The following is a 14,499-nucleotide window of genomic DNA, read 5'->3' as shown; positions in this document are numbered from 1 at the left end:
TGAGAGGTCAGGCTATACATTCAGCCTCCTATTCTTGTACTCATCATCTGATTTCAAGTTTAAATGTTTTGTAGTGCTTTAGATAAGTAGTTCTGGATCAGCATCAGAATTATCTCTGGAGCTTTCCCTAAATACACATACTACCTGACCCTGGAGGAAATTTAATTCCAGAACAAAAAGTAACTTTAAAAATTCTAATAACTACTCTAGGGGTGCCTGGGTGGCTCAGTCGTTAAGCATCTGCCTTCGGCTCAGGTCATGATCCCAGGGTCCTGGGATCGAGCCCCACATCTGGCTCTCTGCTCGGCGGGAAGCTTGCTTCTCCCTCTCTCATTCCCCCCTGCTTGTGATCCCTCTCTCACTGTCAAATAAATAAAATCTTAAAAAAAAAAATTCTAATAACTACTCTCATAGAAATTTGGGAAACTATTGCATCCGTAAAGTAAGAACAGATTGTTGTGAAAAGGGGACAGAATAGGAAAGTTCTCGGAACTTAAAACAGTTGTGGAAGTAAATGAAATGGCTTATAAAAGTGATAGATGTGCACAGACATTTCTACAAAGAAGACCTACAGATGGCCAAGAGACACATGGAAAGATGTTCAACATCATAATCAGGGAAATGCAAATCAAAACTACAATGAGATATCACCTCACACTTGTCAGAATGGTTAAAATAAAAAAACACAAGAAACAAGTGTTGGTGAGGATGGAGAAAAAGGACTCCCTCGTGCACTGTTGGTGGGAATGCAAACTGGTGCAGCCACTGTGGAAAACAGCATGGACTTTCCTCAAAAAATTTAAAAATAGAACCACCCTATGATATCCAGTAATTGCACTACTGGGTATTTACCAAAAAAAAAAATACAAAAATACTAATTCAAAGGGATGCATGCACCCTAATGTTTATTGCAGCATTATTTACATTAGCCAAACTCTGGAAGCAGCCCAGGTGTCCTTTGATAGGTGAATGGATATATATATATACATACAGTGGGATATTATTCAGCCACAAAAAGAATGAAATCTTGCCATTTTCAATGACATGGATGGAGCTAGAGAATACGATGCTAAGTGAAGTAAGTCAGAGAAAACAAATACTATATGATCTCACTCATATGTGGAATTTAGAAACAAATGAGCATAGAAAAAAGACAAACCAAGAAACAGACTCTTAACTATAGAGAACAAACTGATGGTTACCAGAGAGGAGGTGGGTGGGGGGCTGGGGGGAGACGGGAAGGGGATTAAAGAATACGCATCATGAGAAAAAGGTTAAGTGATAAAGTATATAAAAAAGTGACACTGAAGAGGCTAAATTAGAGAATTGCAAGATAAAACTGAGGAAATTTCTCAGAATATAATGATCAAGACATGGAAAAAGTTAATCATGGAAATGTCCAAGAATCAGGAGGTCTGACACTTGTCTAAATAGCACCTTCAGAAATGAGAATGGGAACATGGAGACAGGAATAAAACCAAAGAAAATTTCCTGGACTGGTGATGAAATTGGTGTTTTCAGATAGAAAGGGTCTGCAGAGAGTAAAGGTGAAAATGAGAGCAAAAATGAAAGGAAAACACACCTGGATGGGATCTCTAAGGAAAAGTCATTTATCAGAGAGAAAAACAGGTTACTTACAAAGGACTGTGATTCACATGGGCATTAGACTTCTCAAGAACAACTCTAGATAACAGAAGGTAAAATTGTAATGCCTTAAAAAGGATGCTTTTTCGTGTGGTCATGTTTATAGGAGATGTGTGGGTCCCCATTTTGTTCCCATAATTCTAGCTATCTTATAAAGGGCAAAACAAAGGCATCGTTTGCTTTCCATTCAGCTTTTCTGAAAAAGTTACATGAAAAATCTATCAAAGGGAAAAATAAATCCAAGAAATAGATGACTAATTAAAACAAAAAGCACCCAACCAAACACGAAACAGTGAAAAAGATGCATTAGGAAGAAATCTTGATAATGTAGCTTTGCAGCACATTTGGAAAAGAAGATTCTGGGGAGAGAATCTTCAAGAAGAAAATAAATACTGTTACTCTGGTGTGCCTCAGATGAGATGAAGGCATGTAAAAGAGGTAAGTCGACACTTCAGGAAAGGCCAGGAGCTCCATAGGAATGATCTGACTTGTACAAAGCAAGCAAAAATAGCATTATTCTAAGCAAGTGAGGAATAGTAAAAATAGTGTTTCTGAAAGAACCAACTCAAAACTTTTGGTCCAATAAAGCAGGAAGGAGAAGGATTAACTAATATGCTGAATTCATGTACAATCTCTGGGTTTACAATAATTTCCCCCATGACTTTGCTGTGCTGACTTTTATTTAATTATAGATAAGACTTTCCCTATCAACTGGTAGTAAAGAATCACCTAAAAATTGGCTTCATGGGGTGCCTGGGTGGCTCAGTCCGTTAAGCGTCTGCTTTTGGCTCAGGTCATGATCCCATGATCCTGGGATAGAGCCCCAGGACAGGCTCCCTGCTTAGTGGGGAGCCTGCTTCTCCCTCTCCTGCAGCATCCCTTGCTTGTGTGTTCTCTCTCTGTCTCTGTCAAATAAATAAATACAATCTTTAAAAAATCAGCTTCAGTTTTAAACTTTGTTCTTTGGTAGTATATTTTGACTTTTGAAAAAGTTGACTTAGTTTTACCACCTGGAAACTTAAGAGATTCCCTTTAAGAAACATGTTCAATAATTATTTTAAAAAATTAATGAAAACCCAAGATCTTATGTTCTTCAAACAGTATCTTTTTTTTTTTTTAACTTCAAAGGAATCTAATTTTAATTCCTTTTTCTGGGGCGCCTGGGTGGCTCAGTCGTTGAGTGTCTGCCTTCGGTTCAGGTCATGATCCTGGGGTCCCGGGATCAAGCCCGCATCAGGCAAGCGGGAAGCCTGCTTCTCCCTCTCCCACTCCCCCTGCTTGTGTTCCCTCTCTCACTGTCTGTCTGTCAAATAAATAAAATCTTAAAAAAAAAAAAAAGTTACCAAAATATACCAAAAAAAAAAATTCCTTTTTCTTTTTTGACAGGGAAAAAAAGCCCTAATTCCTGTTTTGCAGAAGCATTTATTTGAAGTTCTGCAATTCCTTTAGGTTCAGCTTTAGTTTCCTTGCGTTAATAAAATTACATTGAACACATTGTAAGAACAAAACAAAAAAGCAGAGAGCTGTTGAATCATAACGTCCTAGGGTCAACCTGGTCATGCCAATTGTGAAAAGCACTGATTTTGAAGCACAGATTTAAATGTGCTTTCAGTAGCATGTTTGGTCGGTTGCACTCATAGCACCGTAAATAGTAAGACTTTGAAGTTACCGACGCTCCCATTTTCTTTAGCGTAGCTTTTGCCCACTGCAGAGAGAGAGAGAGAGAGACAGAAAGAGAGAGAGAGAGAGAGAGTACATGCGTGTTTGAGGCGATGCAATTGGCTGCTGAACTTCGCCATCTTCCCTACCCTCAGCATTTCTTTTTGGGGGGGAGGAGGGTGTGGTTAAGGGGGAGAGAGGGAGGAGAGAAAGTGGTTAGGGCAGCTTTCACTGGCAGATATCTCACAAAGGGGTGAGCTGACCAGGCACAGCAAGGCTGCGTGCTGGGGCTCCGGATAAAGCCTATCTACCGCTTGGAAGGGCTGCCTCTGCGGCAGTCGTTGACCCTTACTTCTCAGGCAGGGCAGACCCTGCCAGCTTAACCCCCACGATCCCTCTAGGCCGAGCCATGCTCGCTATCGAAGTCCGGGGCTTAAGAAAGGGATATGCCTCAGAAATGTGGCAGGGCTCTCTCGTCTGTCGCAGTTTGCGGGAGCATTGTCAAAAACAGCTCTTGAGCGAATTCTCAGACAAATCTTGTACAAGATGTAGCGGTCCGAACCAGAAAGCGTTTCAGTTTTCATCGAGGATAGGCAGAATAGTCCTCCTTCCTCTTCTTTAACCTTATGTTAGGTAACGGTCAATTTCTGCACTTTCTCCCAAACCGAGACGATAAGTCTCCCGGCCCGGCTTTTTGGGATTTGTAGATTCAGTTTATCGCTCCGCGTAGTTTCCGCTTCTGGTCACATGACTGGGGTGAACCCGCCACACCTTCACCCCCGCGCCTCCTTCTCGGTCCGTAGACCGACACGTCACTCCTCGGCTCTCAACCAAACTGCCCCAAGCATGTTCTTTCCGCGCTCTCGCTCTCACGAGCGAGCCTATCACAGCTCGGCGGGAGCATGAAGTCCCGCCTCCTGGCTGCTAAGTGATATCTGTATTGTCCAGTTAAGAAGTGGGAGCGCGGCTTTGTCCACGCCTCTGGCTCTGACAGACAGCTCCGCAATCCTATCGTTCTTTCGAAGTGTGGTATCGAACCAGAGCCAGCCAATGAGGAGCGGCCCAGGAGGCGGACAGGCCGCTGCCAGGGTTGGGTGCGCCGCTGAACGGATGGCAGAGACAAGCGAGCGGATTCTTGAGGAACGCTGGCCAGGTGAGAAGGCCTTAGGCTATAACTTGAGAATTAGCTGCAGGTGCAGCCCAGGTTGTTGGTGGCGCTGAACGAAGAGCAGGAGGTAGGGCTCTAATGGCGGCGGGTGGGGTGTGTGAAGCGGAGTCTAGGGTCTTGCAGAGGAGGGGGCGTGGGATGTGGGGTGGGGACATCCTGGAATGGAAGGATGTGAAGGTCCGGAGTGGGGCGTGCGCTTAGGCCAGGAGGGTGTGCGAAAGATCGGATCCTGGGACTAGTCCTGGAGAGGAAGGCGCCCAGGACGCTAAGTGGTGGGGTGCCCGCGAGGGGTAGTGTCAGAGCTGTTGAGTTATGTGAGGTGGGAGGCAGGGAGTTGGGACCCGCTAGAGTGAGCAGAAGAGGGGCGTGGAGGGGAGTAAAATAGTGAGAGGGTGCGAGAAAGTGTGCAGGCAAACTGGGCTGGGGAGGTTGCAGTCTTGGAAACTAGAACGAGGGTGGGACTAGGATGCCACAGCTCACAGGCACCGTCGAGGAGAGCAGATGCTAAGTGTATAAAAGTGTCTTTGCCCTTATTTGCTTTAGCGATGTGCTAAAATGACCAGAGAGCACACTAGGAAAACTCCCTTAAGGTCCTGACTTAAATTACCAGTTCCTGTACTCAGTTTTCAGGTAGAGGTTCTAGTACTCTCATTTCCTCTGTTGACTCTTCTAGGTATGTGGCTCATATCAACTCAGTGGTGTAAACATTTTTCTGTTTCAGGCATTCCAGAAAAACATACAAACCTGTTGGGTGTGGCAGGATTATTGACTTCCTAGGGTTAGGTGTTTATTTTTGATTGCAAGATAGGGTAAAATTTTGGGGTTGTAATTTAAAAACACATGTAAAACTGCCCCTCTGGGACAGTTAATTATGGAAAAGATGTTGTTGGGGCTAGGAATGTGTGCTTCTTAATGCCTTCCACCTAGTCCGGTGTTATTTTTTCCCCTCGTTTCCTCCAGTTACAGTGAGAAAAAGATTGGGAGGGATGCAGGTTCCTTTTTTCCCCCTGCAGTCTTGAACAATGTTGCATATCCTTTATTACTATATTCTTTATCATTTGGCCCTTGATCAGCTTATGGTTTAAGAAGGTAGCACTATCTTAAACAGAAATAGCTAACCTCCTTCCTTCAGCATTTTGTTTTAATCTAGTTTTGTTTTTTCTTCCCTGAGCTTTCCGTGCTTCAGTAGGAAAAATTTATTTTATTTTCCCTTCAGATTTTCATCTAGTTCCATGAGCTGTCTCTGAGATCAGTGGCTTAAATCAGCAGTGTCAATTACAGACAAGTCTTGAGGTAGGCATTTGGAAGTGGCTGTAGATCTGAGCAGTAGTTGCAGTGTGATAATATGGGATTGAAAGTGCAGTGATCTGTGTATGTCTGTCTTTCCCTCTTGAGTGCATCACTACCTGCAGTAGTGATCAGTCATGCTCTTTAGTTGACCCTTTGACCCTGTTGGGATTTGGAACAGAAAGAAGCTTGTAGCCAGTCAGTTGCTGCTGAAATGTAGGGCCATAAATTGGGCATATTCAGTCATGACTTATTTCTCTGATTTCTACTTTCATCTCTGTACTTAATATTCATTTCCTGCTTTCTTTCATACATTCCTGCTTTTTTCTAGAATGCTCTCTTTCTGGGGCACCTGGGTGGCTTAGTCGTTAAGCGTCTGCCTTCGGCTCAGGTCATGATCCCAGAGCCCTGGGATCGAGCCCCACATCCGGCTCCCTGCTCTCTGAGAGCCTGCTTCTCCCTCTCTCACTCCCCCTGCTTGTATTCCCTCTCTCGCTGTGTCTCTGTCAAATAAATAAAAATCTTTTTTTTTTTTTTAAGATTTTATTTATTTATTTGACAGAGAGAGAGAGACCGCGAGAGAGGAAACACAAGCAGGGGGAGTGGGAGAGGGAGAAGCAGGCTTCCCGCAGAGCAGGGAGCCCGATGCGGGGCTCGATCCCAGGACCCTGTGATCATGACCTGAGCCGAAGGCAGACGCTTAACGACTGAGCCACCCAGGCGCCCCAATAAAAAAAAATCTTTAAAAAAAAATAGAACGCTCTCTTTCTCCATTTAATTATTTTTTTTCTCTATTTCCAGTCTTTCTTATTTTCTTTGCATCTCTTCCCTAACCACCTTTTTTCTATTCCCATGTTTGCTCTTTACTCCTGTTGTACCATGCTATTGTCAGTAATGATTATGTACTTGTTAGCTGTGAAGGAGTAGGAAGCAGAATTATGGTGATAGAATCCAGTCACTCCTTTTGAGTCTTGACCCATAGACCTGACTTATGCCTACTTCCTTGCCAGTCAGTCATACCTCAGGCAAGGCTTGGGTGTTAGTATTAGCTCTGACCCTCTCTGGCGTGTTCCTTAGCTCCTGTCTCCTTTATGGTTTTTTTGCCACCATAAATTATGAAAATGAATTAGATAAATTGGAAGTGTTTAATATCCTACACTGTTGACTTTTCCATTTCAGCTATTTGAGTGTCATCTGCTGCTACCCATTGATGTCAAGATGACTAAGCTGGGATTTTTGCGGTTGTCCTATGAGAAGCAGGACACACTTCTGAAGCTTCTCATTCTGTCGATGGCTGCTGTGTTATGTGAGTGTGCATGTGGACCTCTCTTTCTTTGGGGATGGAAAGGAGAAAATCTTGAAAAAAACTCAAGAATGGCTTTCTTAGATGCCTTGTTCTTTTCAGTAGGTTGTGATGTGTTCTTTTTACTGTTATCTAACAGTATAATTTTATGAAGACAAAATACAGGAAACACAGGATTATAAAAGTCAGGGGTAGAGATCATCTGAGAAAGAATGGGAAGCATGCTGGGCTAATTCTGTTTTCTCATAGGGCTGGAAGATATACTGGGGACCCTTGGACACTGAATTTTATAAAAGATAATTGTCTTCAGTCTAGTTGCCTACTTTAGTATTTCTGAAAATCTCTTCAGAACTTATTCTATTTTTTTAGATTTTCTAGCTCTTGATGAGTCATAAGTATAGTCTCTTAGTTTGCTCCAAAGTAAAGGTTAGTTGTGGGGAGGGGAGGTCAACATATAAAAAAAGTGAGCATGTAAGTTGAGTGCAGTATTAATAGGTGAATGCGTTGTTACAGGCCTTGATAATAAGTAGTTAAATGTGTCCTACCTATGTGGAAAGTGTAGGTGTCATTGTCAAGGGAAAGTGAACTTGTTTTTGTTTCTCCTGTGTGGGAGAGATGGATAAATACTTTATTCAGGGTTTTTGTTTTTTTTTTTAAAGATTTTATTTATTTATTTGACAGAGAGAGACACAGTGAGAGAGGGAACAAGCAGGGGGAGTGGGAGAGGGAGAAGCAGGCTTCCCGCCGGGCAGGGAGCCCGATGCGGGGCTCAATCCCAGGACCCTGGGATCATGACCTGAGCCGAAGGCAGACGCTTAACGACTGAGCCACCCAGGCGCCCCAGGGTTTTTTTTTTTTTTTTTTTAAGTAAACTCTACCCCCAACATGGGATTCAACTCATGACCCCAAGATCAAGAGTCACAGGCTGTACTGACTGAGCCAGCCAGCCACCCCTGTTTAGGGATCATTTTACATTTCCTGTGACTTCTGTGCTGGATAATATTATTATCTCTATGATACTATAATCTACTATTATTTTTCATGGCAGACTACCATTAAAATATTAACTTTGGTTTACGCAGCGTTCTCCACTCGTCTCTTTGCTGTCCTGAGATTTGAAAGTGTCATCCATGAGTTTGATCCGTGAGTACTTTTGCTTGGTCTGGTATTTGCTTTGGGAAGCTTCAGGTTCATGGGTTTCAAATGTCAAATTCTAATCAGCTCTTGGTGATGGGGATGGGTGCTTCCTATATATTTAGGGCAAAAAACCCTCAAGTTTTCCAGAGGAGATAATTGCTTCCTTTTGAGACATTTCTGTTGGAATTAACCAAGTAAGTCTCTCAAACTCGTTATCTGGCTAGGCTAAGAGAAGTCTGGCTACTCAGCTTGGTCCACAGTTAAGTGATACAAATTGAGGGAAAGGGGCCTGGTGTATGTTTAAGGCTCAGAAGAAGATCACAAGTCATGAACTTGAGATTTATGACTTTTTGTTTAACAATTTATATGATAGAAATTGGGCCTATTGGCTAAGTTCTAAGATATTGGGGAACATTTAAAGCCATGAGTTTGATTAGGGATTTTAGGTGAGTATTCATTTTGTTTTAAGCACTGTTTTACAGATTATCTCTAAATCCTTACAACCCTGTGAGATGGAGGTGCTATTTTCTCCTTTATATAAATGAGACTGAGGCTAGGAGAGGCTATTGAAGGTTACATGTTTAGAGGAGCCAAGATTTGAATCTAGGTTTGTCCATCTCTAGACACTAGAGTCACTATGTTGTATTGCCTAAAGTTCAGGCCTAATTAAAAATTTGGAAAGCCAGAATCATAGGTTCTTTAAGTGTCATTAATATTTTAAAAATATCATATTTTAGCTTATAGAGCATTGATTCAAAAGTTGATCTGCAAATTTGTTATTTTGTGTAGGTATTTGAAAGCACTTTGGAGGCATATTCTTTGGGGCCTCTCAAATCAATTTATATTTTTTTTCTCATGAATGAGAAAACATATCCTTTTGTTTCTTGATCACCAGTCTGTTAAGGCTTTTTCTCAGATTCTCTAGATGACAAACACTGAGGCAAGATGGTCAGGGTAAATGAGACTATCTGCTCTGTGGCCATAGACCTAGAAGGAACTGTAAAGATCTTGTGATTTGATGCTTTCTTTTGTGGAGCAGGAAACTGAGGCCTGGGTTGTGACCCCAGTCCAGACCTCTTCCCACTAATTTATACATCCTCTGCCTTGCCCTGCCTGCCCGTAGGTAAAGGACATAGTTCTCATACATGTTGACTGCCTGCTACCCTCATTCCTTTGTTTCTCTGACAGTTACCAAAATAACATTCATTAGCAACAAACAGAAGGATAGAGATTTCTGCCATCTGCTACTTCTGCTTACTTCAGCTGCTAAAACTTGACTGACCAAGAAGGAAATAGGGTTAGAGGGATGGGCAGGAAAGGTGGTTAGTCATCATTACCTTTAGTAATTAAAAATTCCTTTTATTTATTTATATTTTTCCTTTTTTTTTTCTTATTTATTTTTACTTTTTTAATTAAATTTTTATTTGAATGTAGTTGGTACACAGTGTTACATTAGTTTCAGGTGTACAACATAGCGATTGGACAAGTTTTGTACATTATGGTGTGTTCAGGACAAATGTAGCTATCATCTGTCACCATACAGTGTTAGGACTATATTCCTTATGCTGTGCCTTTTATTCCCGTGAATTATTCATTCCATAATTGGAAGCCTGTGTCTCCCATGCTTTTTCATCCATTTAGCCCATCCCCTCAACCTCTGCCCCTGTGGTAACCATCAGTTTGTTCTGTTTTTACAGGTCTGATTCTGCTTTTTGTTTATTATTGTGAAATCATATGGTATTTGTCTTTCTCAGTCTGACTTTCTTTTAGCATAATACCCTCTAGGTCTTTCCATGTGGCTGCAAATGGCATGATCTCATCTTTTTTATGGTTGTGTAATATTCCATCGTATATATATATATATATATATATATATATATATATATATATGTGTGTGTGTGTGTGTGTGTGTGTGTGTGTGTGTGTGTGTATATATACACCACATCATCCTTATCCATTCTTCTGTCAATGGACTCTTAGGTTGCTTCTGTATCTTGGCTACTCTAGATAATGCTGCAGTAAACATATGGGTGCATATATCTTTTTAAATTAGTGTTTTCATTTTCTTCAGGTAAATTCTCAGTAGAGGAATTACTAGATCATATAGTATTTCTGTTTTAAATTTTTTTTTAGATTTTTTTTTTTATTTTTTGACAGAGAGAGAACACAAGCAGGGGGAGTGGGAGAAGCAGGCTTCCCGCTAAGCGGGGAGCCCGATGTGGGACTCAATCCCAGGACCCTGGGATCATGACCTGAGCCGAAGGCAGGCGCTTAACGACTGAGCCACCCAGGCGCCCTCTGTTTTTAATTTTTGGAAGAACCTCTGTACTGTTTTCCACAGTGGTTGTACCAATTTACATTCCCACCAGCAGTGCATGAGGGTTCCTTTTTCTCCACATCTGCACCATACTTGTTATTTCTTGTCTTTTTGATTTTAGCCATTCTGAAAGGTGATAATCTCATTGTGGTTTTGATTTGCACTTCCCTGATGATGAGTGATGTTGACCATCTTTTCATATGTCTGTTGGTCATTCTTATTTTTATTTTTAACTTTTTTAATTGTTGTTTTCTCTTCTTTTAAAATAAGAAACTTAAGAGGTTACATACCTTGGACCTAAAGAATTGTGTCCTTCCCTGTATAACTCCAAGAATTTGTATCAAATATTTTTTTAAAGATCTTATTTTTAAGTAATCTCTACACCCAATGTGGGGCTCAAACTTACAACCCTGAGATCATGAGTCACATGCTCTACCAACTGAGCCAGACAGGCGCCCCTCAAATATTTTTATGTAATTTATATTTTTATGCTATTACGTAGGTGGCATCCAGAACTATTTTAAATAACATGAGTAGGACTTCTAAGTTTAAACACTCATTAAGAAGTTTGTGTTACTGAGTTGATTAAGAAAATCGTGAGGTGTATAGATGTTATACCAACATCTTTAGAGATGCTCATCACTTGAAGTTATCTTTGTGTCCTCCTCTGTGGTATCAAAATGTTCTTTTTTATGTTCCTGTTTCTTGGAAAGGGCCAAATTTATTGGCGCCTACATCTCAGCTGTTTTATGTTTGGTGCTTGAATTCTCTGACTGGTGCTAATGCCTACTAATTGCCAGGCTGGTAAAGTATCCTGCTTGAGTTAGGCTCCAGTTGCATTTCCTTCTTAGAGAAGCAGTGCTTTAGTTGAGACAAACATGGAGCTAGAAATGAGCAGACTTATGGTAATATAAAATGATTTTCATACTTGGCATAATTTTTGGTACCAAATTGATTTTTATTGGAGTAATGGTAAGTTCCTCAATGATGAAACCTGAGGAACAAAATTCTCTGCAAATTGGTACAAGTATTTGAGTATGAAGAGGAGGAGACATAGATCATTTCTTTCTTGCCACAGGTACTTTAATTATCGGACTACCCGGTTCCTGGCTGAAGAGGGTTTTTATAAATTCCATAACTGGTTTGATGACCGGGCCTGGTACCCTTTGGGACGAATCATTGGAGGAACAATTTATCCAGGTGAGAGGAACAGGATTTTTTTTTTTTTTTAAGAGATATCAGGCATTCTATATTATGGAACAATTTCTCTTATTTCAAATATCTTTATTTTGTGACAATTGTAACTTCATTCTGATTACAGATCCCTAAAAATGGATCTTATATATACAGGAGAATATATATGGGAGATAGGGATGGGTGGATTTTCATAAATTCTGGAATTTATAGGCCTAGCACAGTTGCAAGGTGTTAGTATTTATGGTGGTTTTTCAGGAGTTATGTTATCACTTTATTGATACTTTGATTTTCTCTTTCTCTTTCCCTTGAGTTCTTGTCTTACTAAGATAACCTAATGGGGTTTCTTCTTCCTGTTACAGGCTTAATGATCACATCTGCTGCAATCTACCATGTACTCCATTTTTTCCACATCACCATCGACATTCGGAATGTCTGTGTGTTCCTGGCCCCTCTCTTCTCTTCCTTCACCACCATCGTCACGTACCACCTTACCAAAGAGCTCAAGGTGAAGGATTTGGGGTGATAGGCTTGGGAATGAATGTTGTTGAACCTCTCCACCAGGTGCTAAAGGGTGGGGGATTGAGAGCGTCAGAAGGGCAGGGAGCCAGAGACTAAAGACAACTTTGGCTAGGCTAAATTATTGGGTTCACTCCAGCCCCTTCCTAGAATATGTGGTTTCTCTTTATTAGCAACTGTTTGTCCTTATAAGAGAACATTTGAAGGTCAAATATAAATTTCTACAGAAGGAAAAAAAAAACATTTAAAATGTAAAATGTGAGCTTTAGATTTTGAAGTTCTCACAATCTAAGGGAGAGGAAAAATAACTACAGGAAGTGTTCCAAAATGGTTAATTTTTCCTACTGGCAGTGTACATTTAGCAATTATTTGTTGATTTTTTTTAAACATTTATTTAAAAGTTATTAAACCACTTTTGTAGTAGGCTCCATAATACTGACTCTCTATTTCTAGGTTTCTGCATTGCTGATCCTGGTTCCTTGGATGCTATTCTTAGTTTGTGGCTATGGTGTCAGGGAGATACCTGAGAGGTGATAAACTAGTAGGAGGTCTTGGGACACTTGAGTTTAGTTTGGAAACCTTTTCAGCCTTCTCTTTGCTGCCCTTGTTCCAAATTTGACTCTTCCAACAGACAAGTCCTTACTCTCTTTTGGAGTGTGAGTTATATTTCGCTGTTCCTCTCTTCCGAGCTCACAGATTGCCTTGTGATATTCCAACTTTATTATCCAAGCTCCTGGCATCTTTAGTCCAGATAGATGATCACCTTTTGGCTTTTTAACTTAAATAATAATTGTCTTCCTTTGATTATCCTTGCACACCTCTTAGAGCTGTGACTGTTCGGCAGTGTGCAGATATTGTTAGGGATTTGGGACTCATAAGCCTGGGAATACTCCAGCCAAACAGCCCATTCTGGGGCAGTGTCTGATGTCTGACAGCTTACATGATTTGTCTGTCCTTAGCATATGTGTATTCAGTTTCAGAGAAACTGGTCTCATCATGGGGAATTGGTTGTGAAGTTTTTAGCTTTCTTGTGCTGCAAACATTTCTAGCATTTCTAGCATCACTTCTGCCTTGGAAAGTGTTGGACTGTTCCCTGGGCCCATTTTAAGTAGAATGGACTAGTAGGTCCTCTCTTTTCTCTCAGGAGTGGATGGTGTTAACTTCCTGTTACCCCTCTTTTCTTACAGGACGCAGGGGCTGGGCTTCTTGCTGCTGCCATGATTGCTGTAGTTCCTGGGTATATCTCCCGATCTGTGGCTGGCTCCTATGATAATGAAGGTAAGACTTAAAATGCTGAAGATGATCTGTTCATTTCATTATTCAGTAGATCTTCAGGAAATGCAGTAGAATCTGAGTTCATATCTGATGTTTAGCAATAGCAAAAATGGTATCTGGGTGAGGAGATTAGAAATGGGCAGGAAGGGACCTCAGACAAATTTATAATCTGTCTGTCATCTCCTCCGGAAAGGTAGCTGGTAATTTTCCTTATATAAGGTCTTTTGCTCTTCTCTGGATTCATAAAAGTCGAGTTAGTTCAGTGTTGAATGTTACTGTTATTTTAACATTGTAATCGTTTGCTTTTTTTTCCTAGATAAGAGAGATGGATATTCTTTTTTTAAAGGTTTTATTATTTATTTATTTTAAAGATTTTATTATTTATTTGAGAGGGTGAGAGAGAGAGAGCACGAGTGGTGGGGAGGGGCAGAGGGAGAGGGAGAAGCAGACTCCCTGCTGAGCGCGGAGCCTGATGTGGGGCTTGGTCCCTGGACTCTGGGATCATGACCTGAGCCAAAGGCAGATGCTTAACCAACTGAGCCAGCCAGGCACCCTGAGAAATGGATATTCCTTTTTTTTTTTTTTTAAAGATTTTACTTATTTATTTGTCAGAGAGAGAGAGAGCGCACAAGCAAGGAGGACAGCAGAGGGAGAAGCAGGCTCCCCGCCGAGCAGGGAGCCCGATGCGGGGCTCGATCCCAGGACCCTGGGATCATGACCTGAGCCGAAGGCAGACACTTAACCGACTGAGCCACCCTGACACCCCCAGAATAGTATTCTTAAATATTATGCCAGTATGGCCTTTTATGAATTGTTGTTCTGTTCTTTCTGCAGGGATTGCCATCTTTTGCATGCTACTCACCTACTACATGTGGATCAAAGCAGTAAAGACTGGTTCCATCTATTGGGCAGCCAAGTGTGCCCTTGCTTATTTCTACATGGTAACTTTTCACTCCTTTCTTCCACGAGTGTCTCTATTGGGATCAACTGATATAA

General features: G+C 41.2%; 1 protein-coding gene across 2 annotated transcripts in view; it reads left to right on the top strand.

Moving 5' to 3' along the window:
- The first annotated feature begins 4,358 nt into the window (after nt 1–4,358).
- STT3A (STT3 oligosaccharyltransferase complex catalytic subunit A) overlaps nt 4,359–14,499 on the top strand; it is a 30,279-nt gene continuing 20,138 nt past the window's right edge. The window contains exons 1-8 of one of the 2 annotated variants that reach the window (XM_078058797.1): nt 4,378–4,456; nt 5,688–5,764; nt 6,938–7,064; nt 8,144–8,204; nt 11,594–11,715; nt 12,072–12,217; nt 13,416–13,506; nt 14,338–14,444. In XM_078058797.1, the coding sequence (XP_077914923.1) occupies nt 6,977–7,064; nt 8,144–8,204; nt 11,594–11,715; nt 12,072–12,217; nt 13,416–13,506; nt 14,338–14,444 (615 nt within the window). In that variant the 5' untranslated portion in view covers nt 4,378–4,456; nt 5,688–5,764; nt 6,938–6,976. Of the gene's footprint in view, nt 4,457–5,687; nt 5,765–6,937; nt 7,065–8,143; nt 8,205–11,593; nt 11,716–12,071; nt 12,218–13,415; nt 13,507–14,337; nt 14,445–14,499 lie in introns of both variants that reach the window. The other variant, XM_036123333.2, reaches the window with a different exon arrangement.

This window comes from Halichoerus grypus, chromosome 11 (genome assembly GCF_964656455.1).
Source record: "Halichoerus grypus chromosome 11, mHalGry1.hap1.1, whole genome shotgun sequence".
Taxonomy (NCBI): domain Eukaryota; kingdom Metazoa; phylum Chordata; class Mammalia; order Carnivora; family Phocidae; genus Halichoerus; species Halichoerus grypus.
The sequence above is the reverse complement of the archived record's forward strand: the minus strand, read 5'-3'. Positions and strand labels throughout refer to the sequence as shown.